The 16,035-nt window shown below is 37.5% G+C and overlaps 6 protein-coding genes across 6 annotated transcripts; 5 read left to right on the top strand and 1 right to left on the bottom strand.

The window, feature by feature from the left end:
• Positions 1–192: 192 nt before the first annotated feature.
• CDC55_1 (protein phosphatase 2A regulatory subunit cdc55) lies at positions 193–1,504 on the top strand (the record flags this gene model as incomplete). The annotated part of the gene is made up of 2 exons (XM_064820082.1): positions 193–212; positions 280–1,504. 2 exons carry the CDS (start codon positions 193–195, stop codon positions 1,502–1,504), a joined length of 1,245 nt encoding a protein of 414 aa, XP_064684002.1.
• A 5,292-nt stretch (positions 1,505–6,796) lies between these two features.
• ATC70_000670 (uncharacterized protein) lies at positions 6,797–8,024 on the top strand (the record flags this gene model as incomplete). Its single annotated transcript, XM_064820081.1, has 5 exons — positions 6,797–6,813; positions 6,869–6,992; positions 7,147–7,492; positions 7,557–7,760; positions 7,819–8,024. The coding sequence occupies 5 exons, from the start codon at positions 6,797–6,799 to the stop codon at positions 8,022–8,024; spliced, it is 897 nt and encodes a 298-aa protein (XP_064684001.1).
• Positions 8,025–9,495: 1,471 nt separating this feature from the next.
• ATC70_000669 (uncharacterized protein) lies at positions 9,496–10,632 on the top strand (the record flags this gene model as incomplete). Its single annotated transcript, XM_064820080.1, has 2 exons — positions 9,496–9,930; positions 9,988–10,632. 2 exons carry the CDS (start codon positions 9,496–9,498, stop codon positions 10,630–10,632), a joined length of 1,080 nt encoding a protein of 359 aa, XP_064684000.1.
• Positions 10,633–13,880: 3,248 nt separating this feature from the next.
• On the top strand, positions 13,881–14,702 carry XBP1_1 (X-box-binding protein 1; the record flags this gene model as incomplete). Its single annotated transcript, XM_064820079.1, has 4 exons — positions 13,881–14,144; positions 14,206–14,240; positions 14,303–14,477; positions 14,529–14,702. The coding sequence occupies 4 exons, from the start codon at positions 13,881–13,883 to the stop codon at positions 14,700–14,702; spliced, it is 648 nt and encodes a 215-aa protein (XP_064683999.1).
• Positions 14,703–14,898: 196 nt separating this feature from the next.
• On the top strand, positions 14,899–15,192 carry ATC70_000667 (uncharacterized protein; the record flags this gene model as incomplete). The annotated part of the gene is made up of 2 exons (XM_064820078.1): positions 14,899–15,017; positions 15,072–15,192. 2 exons carry the CDS (start codon positions 14,899–14,901, stop codon positions 15,190–15,192), a joined length of 240 nt encoding a protein of 79 aa, XP_064683998.1.
• A 336-nt stretch (positions 15,193–15,528) lies between these two features.
• On the bottom strand, positions 15,529–15,873 carry ATC70_000666 (uncharacterized protein; the record flags this gene model as incomplete). The annotated part of the gene is made up of 2 exons (XM_064820077.1): positions 15,529–15,723; positions 15,778–15,873. The coding sequence occupies 2 exons, from the start codon at positions 15,871–15,873 to the stop codon at positions 15,529–15,531; spliced, it is 291 nt and encodes a 96-aa protein (XP_064683997.1).
• Between the last annotated feature and the right edge of the window lie 162 nt (positions 15,874–16,035).

Below are 16,035 nucleotides of genomic sequence, written 5' to 3'. Positions count from 1 at the left end.
GTCAAGCAGCACAAATTTACATTTAGGAATCCCCGAGAGAAGGTGACCCCAATACAGTAATGTCACCTTTTTGAAATGTCGTACTGATTCTTGGAAGGAGATTATTTAAAGAGCATCAAATGTTGGCATCCTTTTCCCTTTCCTCTTTCCTCACATTTCATCTTCTTTTTCTTGTTTGACCCAGACACTCAAATGTACAATCAACATGTCAAGTAAGTAGAGATTCAACATGGTGGCATTGTATTCGCTCATGTCTCATTCTCTGATGTGTGCCAATAGTCAATGTTATCATGGCGTAAATCATGATCTGTTTGCAGAGACCTTAAATCAGGCACAAGATCAAGCATGTGTGGCCACCAGCAACGTCTACCCATGTGTCACTTCTACTACATACCACGCTCAACAGATGTTGGCCTCACCTTCACTTGAGGAGCAAGAGGAGATTGGGTGGTACAGACAGGATAATACCTACTATCAGCAGCAACCAGCGCAAGTCGGTCATAGCTTAAATTCCCTCTCTTGTACATTTGGCCCCAATGATCTGACAAGCCCTCAGGAGCTTGTGTTGTTTAACCTATTGCAAGATCAACAGCAACAAGGCATATGCTATCAAGACAGTCAATTAATTCAACACGATGAGCAGGACCCATCGTTGAATGAATGGGTGCTTGTCAATTCTAATCACATCGATCTACATCCCATCAATCACTCGAATGGCCTTCTTCCGCTCTCTCCTATGAGTATGCCATCAGCTGATAATTTTGATTCGTCTCCCCTGGTGGGTGGTGGTGCCTCTTTTTCTCATCGCATGTACTCCCAAACAGATTCATCTCTTCCTCATCATCTATTATCAGCACCACCAACAGCAGCAACAGCAGCAGCTCAAAGACACTATTATCATCACCACTTAATATTCAACAACAGCCATTCTGACATCTTTGCATCTCAATTTACTAGTAAGAGTATTCAATCACAAGAAATGGCACAAATGCAATATCAACAAGAGTTAGAACAAGTGTATCAAATGAATGAGATTAAACAAAAAGATTATTTCACCTTTGATAAACAACAACAACAACAACAACAACAACAACAACAACAACAACAACAACAACAACAACAACAACAACGACCTAAACAGCGGAAAAAGACCACTAGAAGAAGAGCTTCTCGTAGCCAGCTTCAATGCACAACATGTTTCAAGACCTTCTCTCGTCCATACAACCTCAAATCACATCAGAGAACACACACAAAAGAACGCCCATTTCAATGCCTTCATCCTGAATGTGGATGGACATTTGCTCGTCCTCATGATCTCAAAAGACACGAGCTTTTACACTCTGGTGTCAAACCATTTGCATGTGTCTGTGGTAAGCGGTTCGCAAGAAGCGATGCTTACAAGAGACATCAATCTGTAGACATCAATTGTGCCATTTCCACTACCCCTCAACAAAGAAAAAAACGACCAAGAAGCAACAATATAACTGAAGACACAACTTTATGAACCAATATTCACAATTAAGAATTCCTGATAACACTATGCCATCCCGTTTTACTACACAGTCATGCCATGCACTTTTTTTTTCTATCTTCTCAATTCATCCATCCTATGTATACCTTCACTCTTAAAAAGACATATATCCTTCAATAAAACTTTGACCATTAGAATATGATCAAAGATGGGAAACTTGTTGTGATCAGTCAGGATGAATGTTACCACAATTTATCAGAGTTAGATTATAGTGACCTAGTGTGTTACCCTCATGTTGATATTTTTGGGGGGTTTTTAAGGTGAGGTAGAGAGTGATGGTGACAAACATCTATATATAATTTCACGGATTGCATGTCCTTGTTCGCGGCATTTTCTGCCGAACAATGCAGCGTACTACATGTTCCACTGATCTCACTTCACTGGCCTCATTTCATATAAACTCCCTGTAAAAAGAAACATATGTCTATTTTGTTTGCTTCATTTCTGTAAGCAAAATAGAAGTTTGGCGTTCAACAAGGGGGATGGGTGACAAAAAAGCTTATTTTTGATTTAAAACATCATTATAAGATATATGTAAAACAAAGTTAGAGTTCCTCTTGATTTATAGAGATATTCATTGCACCTCGTTCTTCTTATAACCATGCTGTATGCCGATGGGTTATCACAGGTCTAGATTGAAAAGGAAAGATATTAAGTGTATTGACTACGCAGTTTGTATCATTCGTTCGTTCTTCCCAATGGCACACAACAAAAGCAACATCTCACAAGCTTACTGTTATTATGCCTATATTTGAATGATAATAAAAAGTGTCCTAGTTTCTATAAATGATCGCCTTCCAAGACAAAGCGTATTGACATGAACTATTTGGGGATCAACGTGTTTGTTATAAAAAAAAATTAGTTCTAGAAACATCAAAAGTCATGATGCCTTCATTCTAATTTCATGCTTACTGAAAATGAAGTTCAGTGAATACATATCGCGACATGAGTTTATATGCTTGTTATCAGATATGTTGTCTAGTTCTTTACATATATCGAGATTCCTGATTGTATGTTCTTACAGTACAGCACAATTTTGTTCGCGTTGGGTTAATATTTTGTCGCATTTATTCAGGTAATCATACGAACGCTTGTTTGTTTGTTTTTGACATACTTCAAGAAATCAACATCAGTCATATAAATGGTATAAAACCGTGTTCTTTCATCCTTTTAGCACCAATAAATTAAGCAAACAAGAGGTCTTCGTAAGACAAATTGCATCTAAATCTCTTGTCGGGCCATGGAACAAATACAGAAGCTTTTGGATTCTAATTGAGCTGATTGTGTAGTTCTGTATTACTTTAAACAGACAATGAATATCCAGAAGAAAGACTGCCTTACTGGAACTTCTAAGTGAAGAGAAGGTTGTTGTATCCAATGCCATGCGACTCGATACCATGTTTATGCGGACGCGCATCATATTTCGGGTTTATCGCACGATAATGTGAGACGATAGGGCTAGTTCATTTTCTGTCATACCCCAGATCTTTTAGAATAATATGAATGCATATACAATGATGTGATAAAAAGAAGGCTTGTATATATTCCTATGAATTATCCATCTTTCAAGTAAAAAAAAAAAAAAAGATACACGATGAATACGCGCAAAGCGCAGTCAGTAAGCCTTCGTAGCTCTAAACCCTTTATTTACGTCTACATGGAATCTGCAAGCCTCAGTGAAGCAAATATAATACATACAAAGTCATCATATGCATTTATTCACAGGTATCTATCCTACTACTGTCTTAAACTGGAAAACAAGGCGTCACCGGCTGCTTTCCCAGCAAAATGCTTTTGATTTTGTTCTGATTACAGATGTTCAGCCATTGAATCTAAGAATACTAATAAGTTGTGTATCATGTAATGGTGATTAAACGTAATTCTTCTTGGCTCAATAATGGCCAGTATATCAATACTTTGTGATTCCTTAGCCATTGATATATATATATATATATATATATGTACAATGAAAGATGCATTCGGCTTCCTCCCAAGCTCAAATGTATGATTCCAGCAAAAAGAAGAGCTTCAACATGCTCCTAGGAAACCTACTCGTGACAGATATGAGTATCGCGCCAGCAAACGATAAAAACGTAAGTATAAAATGTAGTGAGACAATACAAATAAGAGACAGAACTTGTTGGAATATCAAGCAAAATACTCATTGCCGCTATCCACTTGAAAGTATGTTTGCTAGCTTCTTGCCTCCACGTTTTACCTTACAGACATGCAAGATGAGATCCAGTAGTACTTAATCCTCAAGGTACCCTCATCGTCTGTATCAAATCGCAGATCCAAATATGTAATTGCCTCAGGTACCTTCTCTGCCAGCGAATCCCTCCATCAGAAAACTTGGTTGATTGTCAAAGTGAGCTTACGGTCGCGTCAAAATTAATACAGTTGTAGCAAAGTACTTCGATATACAAAGATCCTTCTTTTCATAGTTAATCCTCTTATAAAGTATTTAAGCTCTCCATCAAAAGTTGCTAATTATATCCAGCCAAGTGCATCGCAGAAGAACCGTAACATGTTATGACATGATTTGCTGTGGTCGTTGATCTCACATCCTTTGCTATTTTAATGCGATTTCTTTTGTTGTAGAGTAGTCTATTCCTGTTCGTACAATTCGTGGATAATATAATTTTATGATAGATTCTTTTAGTGGTATAGCAAGCTTTCAGTTCAAGTCGCCCCAGTTTCTCGTCCTTCCAGCCTTGAACATTCCTAATCAATCAGGCACCATGACTCATCTTGTCCATGAGAAAAAATGTCCTTTAAAAATTTACCCTCTGCTTGACTCTGCCCCCAATCTCATTAGTTATAGATATGCTTTCAGGGGAGTCGCTCATGGTACTGAATGATACTAATCCCAAAGAAGTGCTTTAAACGATTGAAATAAAAGATTAGAAGGTTGGAAGAAAAAAAAGGACACCAAGCAATGTTTGCTCTTGATAGCTCAAATTACACTTGAATGTCCGCAAATCAATCTAATATGTGCAACAAGGAGCTGCAATGTTTATTACCTTGATAGAATACTTGTCTCAAAGCAGTACATTTTACCCTTCACTTTCCACAGCTACTGCTTTGATGTCTGCTATTTTGTTTGTAGCTTGAGTGTATAAGGAGATCGCGTATTTCTAATTTAAGTAATTTGAAAGAAGTTGATATACCTCGATCTCACAAATGTCCATATCGGTTTTGAAAGGTTCCACAAACTCATGATGTGTTTTGTGCGATCGTGAAGGTTTCAGTATTGAAGATCACTTGTACTTGGCACACAAAAAGTTCAATTTCAGTAACTAATTTCATGAAAAAGTAGATGTGCATCATGAGATGTCAACATGCTGTTTTATCAGACCACTTTTTGTGGTATAATACCTAGTTGTTAACTGTTGCGCAGCATTTGTTGTCAGGCTAATATTTTGAATGTAATTGCATCACAAGATTGTATGTTTCAAGATCTACCACAAATCATTTACAGTGTGCTTGTATATCCGGCAATCAAGACAAAAGCTAATGATAGGGTGCGAGTTTTTCATCATGGTGTTGGGTGTAATTACTGGCATTCGATTTTCTCTCATTTGATATTCAAGGATCCGTACCAAGTACGTACTTGTAAGCAACAAGCATGTACACGGATGAGATAATATGCAACCTTTCATGTTTCGCCTCGTTATGAGGAATCAATTAGTAATCGTATTCTGATAAGAATTTGCGGGTAACTGCATCAGTTTGTACCAAAAAAAAAAGACAATAGATTCAATTTTATAGCCTATGCTACTGATACATACTAAAATTACACCTTTTAAATCTTCTAATATCACATGGAATCTCTTGAAAACGCATCTTTAACTGAAGATCTAGTTCTGCTGCAATGTTCCACATCCGGTTCAAGGAAAATAATACACAAACGGGTAGATGGCATACTTGCATCACGTCTTACTACTCTAAACTAGGAAAAACACAGCCAAATATGGGTGTACTTGAGCGAAGTTTTTTAGCGATAGAGGCCGTTTTAGACTGCCAGAATAGCACCAAACAGTTGCTCTCATCTAGCAGTTACTTATTGCGACCTTTGCTCAACTTTTTGGGGATCAAAAAAAACATGGATGAAAATCGACCAAAAAGTATGAGGTACCCCTCATAGTTTTCATCGAGAATCAAATGACCGCGTTTTTGATCTTGATAATAAAGACTTTTGCTATGGTATATCATGAATCAAAATGTTTCTATCAATCCAACGTAGCTCTTGAAATCATCTTCGTGGGACCTTGATATGTAAAATTTCGACTTTTCGGCCAGAAACCTTTTTTCATATCTTCATAAATTGCTTGATGAATTTATTCAAAATATCTATATTACTTGGTACCATTTGATGCGCCTTGAAAAGTACTTCTAGGAAGCTTAAGGAAGTTTGTAGTGATCATCACAATTTACATAGTCGAATATCACAAAGTAAGTTAATTGAGTCGATTTTGTTTAGAGTTTGTCCAATCTGGAGTAGAAATCTAGAGGAGCTTAAACAGAGACTTGGCTGGCAAACTTAATGATGCCTTTCATGTGAAGTTAATTGATTATTCTAGAGCTAATCAGAGGGAGGTTACAAACTAAAAGGGCAGCTACTCTCTCTAACGTTTGGTGCACATTATTATGTCTGATGCATGGGTTTAATCTATGCCAATTGCGGATCAAAACGAATCCTAATGCGAACTGCAAACCTATCACCCTATTCAGAAATACATCTGATGCTTCAATGTAAACTCTGCTTGATATATTCCAGAATTCTGCTTTTTGACTGTAATTTGACGGTTGTTGTAGCAATAATAGTGCTGAAAATGATATAAAGCTTTAAGATAGATCCATTTCTCGCAAGTCATTCTGTTAAAATGTGATGGCATAAAGTAGGCTAAAAAGAATCAAAGCAAACCGTGGCTTGTATTCAATACTTCCAGAAAAAGTACCTAAGCAAGTGTGGCCTATTTAATCCCTCGTTAGATCATTAGCTATAGCAATTACTTGAGGGTTTCTCAATATCTTTTGTCACGATAAATGCTCAAGATCTCCTTTTTTGCATTACGTGCGGTGATTTTCCGAGTGAATCACCGACCCTTGTGAAGAGTCATTCTCTTTCTTTTAGATCCGTCTTCCATCTTTTTTCCTGTCAGTCATAGATATAGATTTTCCTTACTACTTTTTTTTAAAGCATCTCGAATTTTATTTTGTTTTATCAGACATCTTTCTTTTACATCAAACACAAACTACAAAATGGCTTTATTAAACAGGTTTGTGCGAGACGAAACAGAAAATGTGATCGATACTGACTTTCATGCTTAACAGCAATTGTCCCGACCTCAAGCTCGTTGCCCGTGGTAAGGTGCGCGATTTGTATGAAGTTGATGAAAAATCTCTCCTATTCGTTGCCACTGATCGTATCAGTGCATTTGACGTGATTATGAAGAATGTAAGTATCTGGCTTCTCAAACAATCTGTATACAGACTGAGGGAGGGGGTTTGTTGGCAAAGAAGGGAGGATTCGGGATCATGCATGCTTCTTTTCCACTCCACCTCATCTCTTATTAGCAAGCAGGAGTATTAAATGTATTTATATTAATTAGTCAATTCCCGGCAAGGGCAAGATCTTGACAGAAATTTCCTTGTTTTGGTTTGATCTCTTAAAGGATGTGTTGCCCAACCACTTGATTACTGCCAACTTTGATGAAATGCCTGAAAAGGTTCAAAAATACCGTGAGCAACTTGAAGGTCGTTCTATTTTGGTGAAGAAGATGCGTGTTGTCCCTATTGAAGCTATTGTTCGTGGCTATATCACAGGCTCTGGTTGGTCAGAATACAAGAAGAAGGGTACCATTTGTGATATTCCCCTTCCAAACGGTTTGGTCGAGAGCGAGAAGCTCCCTGAAGTTCTTTTTACTCCTAGTACTAAGGCTGAAATCGGTGATCATGGTAAGTAATAACGGCGCACTGGAATCATCAGGCAGCATGTGTTCTAATGGAAAGAATGCTACAGACGAGAATATTCACCCTTCCAAGATGGTTGAAATTTTGGGCGACAAAAAGTTAGCTGATCAAATTGCTCAATCTGCTATTGCGCTCTATACTAAAGCCAGTGAATACGCTGCCAGCAAGGGCATTATTATTGCTGATACCAAGTTTGAATTTGGTTTGGATGAGGATAACAACTTGGTATTGGTTGACGAAGTATTGACTCCCGGTATGTATCGAGTGAACAAGGTTCAACATTGCACTCCCTAATAGGGCCAAACACATAGATTCTTCTCGTTTCTGGCCTGCCAACAAATATGAAGCTGGCCGTACACAGGACAGTTTTGACAAGCAATTCTTGCGTAATTACCTCGAATCCATCAACTTTGACAAGAACACTAGCATTGAGCTTCCTCAAGATGTGATTGAAAACACTCTCTCCAAGTATAAGGAGGCTTTCCAACTGTTGACTGGCAGAGAGGTTAACTTGTAATAAAAGATTTGTTCGTTTGAATGCTGTATATTGTAAAATAAAAAAAGCCGGAGATGTCTCCTGCATATTAATGTTAACACACCATTGTCAAAATGTATAGAAATAGCGTGCTATTTCGCCACTTCATGTTGGATTCAGGCACCCACATTTCCCAACCTGCTTGTTTCAGGCTCTAAATATAGGTTTTCTAGATTTGTATTCAAAAGCATGAATCTTGAATAAAGATCAGTAGCGTGATTTGAGTTTTACAATGCTACTGAGCTCTCTTTTTTTTTTTCAAATATAAAGAACTCGCCTAAATGTGTCAGTGAAACAATACCATTGTATCTACTATCCACTACTGTGCACTATACATCATAGTGTCCATACACAGATGCCAAGAGGATCTTCATGTCTAATTCACTAGCTGTTAGACTTGATTGTTGGCTCGAATTTGATCAATGAGCACCAGGCAATATCACAAATGCTAAAATATCCATGATTTACAGGTTCAACCAAATAAAGAATGATGTCTGTTGCAAGAATGTATACACCATAGAATGCTTGGAATATCATATCAAGCATGTTTTTTTTGAGTGTCTTGTAACCCTGGGTTTTAATGATCCTCTTACTACATTTGCAATAGCTGCATTATGGTACCGTCCATGTCTATCTTACAAGACACACATGTTATTTGAAATGCGCATCGTACTTGATTCAAAGTAGTTAGGCTGTATCAGCAAGGAAACGCAGAAAAAATAATCTTAATTCTTTCAATAAATATAGAACGGTCAACAGAGGGCAACCAAGAAGGAGCTTGCCATCTCTTTATGGTAGACGAGAAGGAGCTCTTTCCTATTAATAACAACTTGATGGTTACAAGTATAGTTTTTTTCTGTGAATTCTCTCATGTTGAATAGAATGTGTATAAAATGGGATAATAAAGACTAAAATGTACGTATTATGGCATTGAAATTGCTGATCCTATCCACGCTGACGGCTCAATACAAATGATGAACCCACGCTATTATCATATATCATTAATTGCAACTATACATTTTAGCTCATGTATACAAGTTCATTTGTCTGTGCTCCAAGTGATAGCAAGCCATTTATATTTAATCAAGCTATCGCCTTAATAAATGTGTCACCAGCAGCAATTTTTGTAACACTGCTAATTGTTTGAGTGGGTGAATATACCCAGATTTAGTTTGGTGCTCCTTGCTATCGAAATCAAACAGAGTTGAATAGCTTTAATTTCAACTCCTTTTAGCGAAGAAGAAGTTCCCTTATTTATATCAATTGTCTAAATCTCTTATTCCCTTCCTCTTCTTTCTTTCTTCATCTCTCTCTCTCTCTCTCTCTCTTTTATTTATCTGTAATATTAATACCTAATATTTATACACTGCTATAAATATTATAATAGATCTACCCAATCCTTTCATTTTTATTAATAACCCATTACCATCCTTTTTCGCAAATCGACATTACAATGGTCTCAGTCCGTACTTCTAGTTTGATCGCAGCATCAGTTGCTCTTCTTTCATCTTATGTCAATGCATACGGTCAAATCGCCCAAGTAGTTGATGCAAACAACTTTTGTGTATTCTTGCCTCCCAACGACTCAAAAGACAGAATTATCGCTGATACAGAATGGAATGCTCAAGCTTTCTGTATTGGTAACACTCCAAAAGCTAAAAACGCTGGCAAGTTGGATTCCGGTTTCATTCAATCAGCACACTATCTCAAGACTGATCAATACGTCCAAGTAACAGGTCAAATCAATCCTGCCAAGGCCAGATTGATTGCCTCTGATGAAGGTGGTCAAATGGATGTCAGAGCTCCTATGGGATCCAGTTGTGCTGGTTGGAAGTATTATGTCAATTTGATTGAACCCGCTGGCAATACTTATTGTATGCGTTGTTGTGTAAGCATTCATGATGATTCCATATGTTATTCACCTTGCTAACATTGTCTACTACAGAATGATGACAGAACCTGTAATCGTGGTATCTCCGAGAAGGGTTGTGCTCACATTATTCCTGGTGACTACAGTGGTCCTTATGGCGATAATGGATCTTCGTCATCTGGCGCTGCTGATACTACCACAAAGGCTACTACTACCAAGGCCACAACTAAGACTACAGAGAAGGCCACCAAGACTTCTTCTTCTACCGCCAAGAGTGCTCCTACCACTAAGACTAATGCTGCTGATACTTCTAAGGCTACCGAAGGCTCCAATGACTCCAAGGCTACTGAAGGTTCTGGTGCCTCTGATGCCTCTGATGCCTCCGGTGCCACCACTGGAAATGGTTCTTCTGATAAAGCTTCTTCTGGAACCTCTGGTGATGAGAGCGCTAATGCCAATCGCGGTGCTCAAGATATTACTTCCCCTACTACTCCCGCTGCTGCCAAAAACGAACCTGTCCTTGCCACTTCCTCTGCAGGCTCTCCTACCGCTACCACCGCTGATGGTGCTTCTGGCACCGTTACTCCTCCTACCACTGAGATGCTGAGCCAAAACGACAAGGTTTCCGAGCAATCTGTAAACGGAGCTGATCATTTCCAGCCCACCCTTATGACTCTTGCTGCTGTTATGGTTACCATGGCCATGATGATGCTTCAATAAATTTTTTATGGCTGCTTGCTCAGACTAGCTTTCATATTCTTAATCGCTCTTTTCGATATTTGCCTATTACAAGAAGTCTTGCTCTTTGTAATATTCTTTTAGCTTTGTATTTTCATATACGTATACCTCCTTGCCAACATCAACTTTTATATAAATGAAAGAACTATCTCCCTGAGTCAATATTCTTCAAAAGAAGCTGTATTCTCCATTTTTAGTCATTATATTTCAACCATAATAAAGCTTAATCAATGCATTTATCCATCAAATCCCAATAATCTGATAACAAACATTTGCATCAAATATATACACGGATGACCACATTGACTAGTTGCGATGTATGAAATCGAATATTGCATCTAAAATGGATTTGTGATATTTGATCAAGACATCATACATCATTCCTCTCGTCGTGTAGCAGTAAAACAAGATTTTATCATATTGTTGACAAAAGACAAGTTGTTTCCTAACACCTAAATGGTGGTACAACAGTTTTTCTGGATAATCTTACAAGAAAATGAGGAAGCATCACTTTTTAATCAGAGAAGTGTTTGCTTTAGAGTAGCACTAGTTGTACTTTGATGGGAGTGGTTTAGCAATCAATAGATTTCATCATTTGGCTAGATGTTTACCAAGTTGTTTAAATTTATACTGCTGTTCATGCTCTTAAATTGTACTAATAACTCATTATACATTAAACACTTGTATACATCATATACAGTATAAAATACATTACATTTTATTCATGTCAAATGAATACGACAGAAGTCGACGCCTATTTTAAATGCCAATAAAAGAGCGAGATTACTCAGTAGTTTGACTGCAGATCTCTAATCATGAGGCGCATCAGTATTTACAAATCTATCAATTCTGTCAGGTTGGACAAAGAACCAACTTCTACATAATAATCTTTTTTAATGCAGGTACAACTTTAATTGAATGTTACACACCATTTTCTAATAATAACCTTCTTTCTCAAAACTGAAAAATTGGTTTATTGTCCCTGCATTTGTTGCGGCATAAGTCAAGATCATTTACCAAAACAAACAGATTGTTTAAATTAATGTGTATAAGTCTAAATCAACTTTCAAGTCAAACCATTGCTTTTTAAGCAAGAATTTTGAAATGTGAGCTGGTCTTACAAAGATCAAAGTACAATGTGCTGTAATACACGCAGCTTTACATAATGTGCCTCATTAATAAATGAATATACTTTATGAAGAACAGACATTTGAGGTAACCTTTTTTATGATGCACGTGTCCTTTGATTCATTGAGGTTTTTTGTCTTTGCTTAATCTGCCTTATTATTGATTTCATAGGCTCTTTAGGCTTGTGTTATGTGTAACATGTGTATACAACTTTTCATCAAAACATCCACTATGTATCAAGCAGCTACAAAGACAATGTGAAAACTGGGCTTTGTCAATCTCGTGTTGCATATGCTTACTATCTGTATAATCCACAATAGATAGTCAACTTCACCGCCAACTTTTTTTTTCTATAAAATGTTACATGAAGTGTTTTAATCCACTGCTTCAATAAATCTGCTATTGCGTCCTTTCAACTTATAGAGAGAGAGAGAGATGAAAGGTATTGCTCAAAGAAACTACAATCTACTGCATTATAGATCATAGGGCACTATTTAAATATTACGACTAATGCCTTACTTCTATGCTCTATTTTCAAAAATGTTGCGCTCAAGGATTTTTAGAGTATATAAATGTACTAGCCGATCAATCTTACTACGCTTGATGATGGCGTCGCCCTGCGGGTTCTCGCCGATGACATTCCAAATCCGAGAAAATAAAAATCTGGCTTATCAAGTGGATTTTAAACAGCCAGTTAATAGTAAGAAGAAAAAAAGTTATATCAGAGTCATGAAGGGGGTTATTCATTCGATAATGTTGCTCTTGAGATGGCAGCATAAAGCTGGCCATGTGTAAATACAGGATTTGTATAAGAACTACAGCGACTTTTTTGAGATATTGTCATTTCAAAAGACATCTTATTGCAGGGAAAAACTTCCAAGAAAGAAAAAAAGTATTTAGGGTAGGCAATTGTAACTTCAACTCCATAATCCCCATTTGACCAGCATCGTAACCATCATTGCTATCATCATTGTCATTATCAGAAAGGCATTTGTTCAGCCAACAGCAGCGACACCTGCCAAGTTTAGTTTAAACTCAGTTTATATCTTCTGTTCAAGATTGGACAAATTTTGTCTTTGTCGACTTCTTTAATCTACTTTGAGGTATTCGATTATATAAATTGTGATAATCACCCTACGCTTCCTAATACATTCTTGGAGCACTTTTCAAGGCGCTCCCAATGGTGCCAAGCAGATTAGATGTTTTGAATAAACTCATTGAGCAATTTCAAAACGTGTAAATGAGGCTTTTTGGCCAAAACGTCGAAATTTTGCATATGAAGACCTGATAAAAGTGGCTTCAGAAGTTGCTTTGGATCGAGAGAAACATTTTGATTCAATATATACCGTAGTAAAAGTCTTCATTATCAAGTTCAAAAACGCGATTGTTTAATTTTCGATGAAAATCAGGAGGGGTACCTCATGCTTTTTGGTCGAATTTTGGCCATGTTTTTTTGGGTTCCCAAAAAGTTGAGCAAAAGTGCCAGGAAGTTACTGCTACTCAAGTACAATTGTTTGGCGTCATTCCGGTGGCTCAGAAAGATCTGCGTGTCAGGATATGAAGGCTTGAAAGCTGTTAAATTTGGCTGTATTTTTGCTTTATGGCTTTTATTTGCACGGCATGGACCACATCTTTAGTAGCTGAAGTCTTCTGGAAGGGCAGTTCTGCAGCCTGTGCAACTTCTAATTCGAATAAAAGGCATATTGATTTTGGTGAGACTAATTCATGCAGATTTTGATGTGTTTTGTTGTTGGTAAGCTTTTATATTATATGATGATGTGGGTTAAATCGAGATGAGGTACAGGCTTTCAGCTCAATACGAATACAGTCTTTGCTAATTAAATTGATTAAATTGAGCTCCCAGAAACCGGAATTACGTTTCCACAAAATTAAAAGAAGGCATCTCACAACTTGGAGGAGATGTCGATGCTAGAACATTATACAGTACCAGCCTAACAATGCCGGCTACCCATAATAAACACAGCATATTCGCAAGCAAATTAATCAATTGTGGTGACGGTTCATCATCTGTTGCTCAAATATTCAAAGCTTAAAAGCTCTCCTTTCGTTTGCTATTTTTACAATTCAACTATCTCAACACAATGGCTGGAGATGAGGACCAACATTTAGACGATCGAGTGAAAGAACTGATGCTTGAGTTAGACATTCTCAGGTTTGATCGCAGCGATCTGTTATATACAGCTTGTTATTGCGAGGAAAACATTTACATGCTTTGCTCTGAGATCCTTAAGAAAAGGCCTGAATTGATAGATGACTTTTCAGTCATGTTTATTAGCAATGATCATAGGTCGGTGCCTTTATGGCAGCAGCGAGCTGGAAGTGGAGATGAGCATGCTGTTCTTTGGGTATGTATAGATTGTAGTGGCAATAGTTGACACATGTTTTACTCGAATGCAAATCAACTAGGATTATCATGTGGTGCTTTATTACAAACAAGACAGGTCAGCAAGAAGAAAAGTGCACATTGGCAATGCAGATATTGACTCTGCTTTTACTAATATAGCGAAGCATTGATTTATGATTTCGATACTCTGTTACCATTCCCCAGTCCTGCAGATTTTTATGCATTGGAAACCTTCAAACCAAACATGCTAGTAAAAGATGAATACAGGCATATGTTTCGACTCATTCCTGCAAAAGAATACTTGAATCGCTTTGAATCTGATAGAAGTCATATGGTAAGTGCTCATTTGGATTGAAATGCACAGAGCATTAAGCAACGACTATAGCTGAATGAAAGAGGTGAATACATTGCAGCACCACCACACTACCCAGCCATTTCAAAGAAGGGCAAATCCAACTTGGACAATTACATTTCCATGAAACAAGATGCTTTGCAAGATGCCTATGGCACTGTTATGACGAGCGATAATTTATACCAATCCTTATTCAATAAAGCCTGAAAGGTAGATTCTGTACTCGACATGGTGGCACCGAAGCTTATATCGGAGATGTGAAATAACAAGTTCAAACTGGCTTCCCCACATCATCAAAAAAAGCTTTTTTTGCTCTGCCCTCTTTTCTTCGTCTTCTTCTTTTCTGCTCTTATCTCTTTTCTCTCTCAAGTTTCACTCCTTTTTCAAATTTGTATTATATATCATGGCACGAAAAGCACCAAATATCTCTGAAGCCAAGCTCACTCGACTACTAGAGTATAATAAAAACCTCAGACAACAACTGGATATTCCCAGAATAACAATATCAGAAGCATCCACAAGGTAAATCCTGTTGAATTAAATTAACATTAATGCAAATTCTAACAAGAAGCAAAGCTTAATATTGTATTGCAAAGAAACTAAAGACCCATTAGTTCCTTCAGTGTGGGGACCTACTGATAAAAAGGAAGATCCATTCGCACCATCACACAGTGGAGGCTGCTGCACAATCATGTAATTTACTTTATTTGATGGCTGAAAGCGAGCCCTTGCTTCTTATTGCTACTACTACTACCACACCACTATCATTTTTTGCTCTCTCATGGTTGCCCATACATCTCAATACTTTCATTGTATTCATATCCTATTGATCTGATTCCATATTATCCCACACACCGACACACATATACATGTCCCACACCATTCTACATCTCTATACATAAAACCAATTCCTCAAAATATTTATTTCGGTTGAATAAATGGGTTTAATCGGTTCACGTTAATCCTCCTTATGATTTCTACCACCTCTCAGCACTTTCTGTCTCCTTAAATATATATAAAAGGGGTTACTTGTTTAGTATTTTGGGTCGATTTTGCCAGTGGACTCGAATAGTTTGATCGCTTCTATCAATGACTCTTCAGGAACTCGATGTTGCATGAGAAATTTGTCATTCATGTGCAAAACTGGCACGTCAAATATGTATTTGTCACGGAACTCTTTGGGACACTCTTCTTTGTGGATGTCCAATACTTTTAAGCTAAAAGGAATCTATGATATAATGGTAAATCTTCAACATGCTCATGATATGACGAAATCAGTTACCTTTTGCTGTACTCGTAAAATGTTTTCTCTTGCTGTTGTGCACAAAGAGCATGTGCTAGAAGAGAATAGAGTCAGTGCTACTTTTCTGGTTGCCATGGTTGTTTTTAATCAGAAAAGAAATACGCACCAACTCTGACGGTAGCTTGAACAGGGTTTCCTATGCTGGGTGAGTTTTTGGATCCCAGAAATCAGAACTAGCTCTTCAAAACCAAGAGGCAGAAGCAAGAAATCATCCAAATCAAGTAATACGGATGCTCA

This window comes from Mucor velutinosus (assembly GCF_035048745.1).
Source record: "Mucor velutinosus strain NIH1002 chromosome Unknown tig00000041, whole genome shotgun sequence".
NCBI classification, from domain to species: domain Eukaryota; kingdom Fungi; phylum Mucoromycota; class Mucoromycetes; order Mucorales; family Mucoraceae; genus Mucor; species Mucor velutinosus.
The sequence above is the reverse complement of the archived record's forward strand: the minus strand, read 5'-3'. Positions and strand labels throughout refer to the sequence as shown.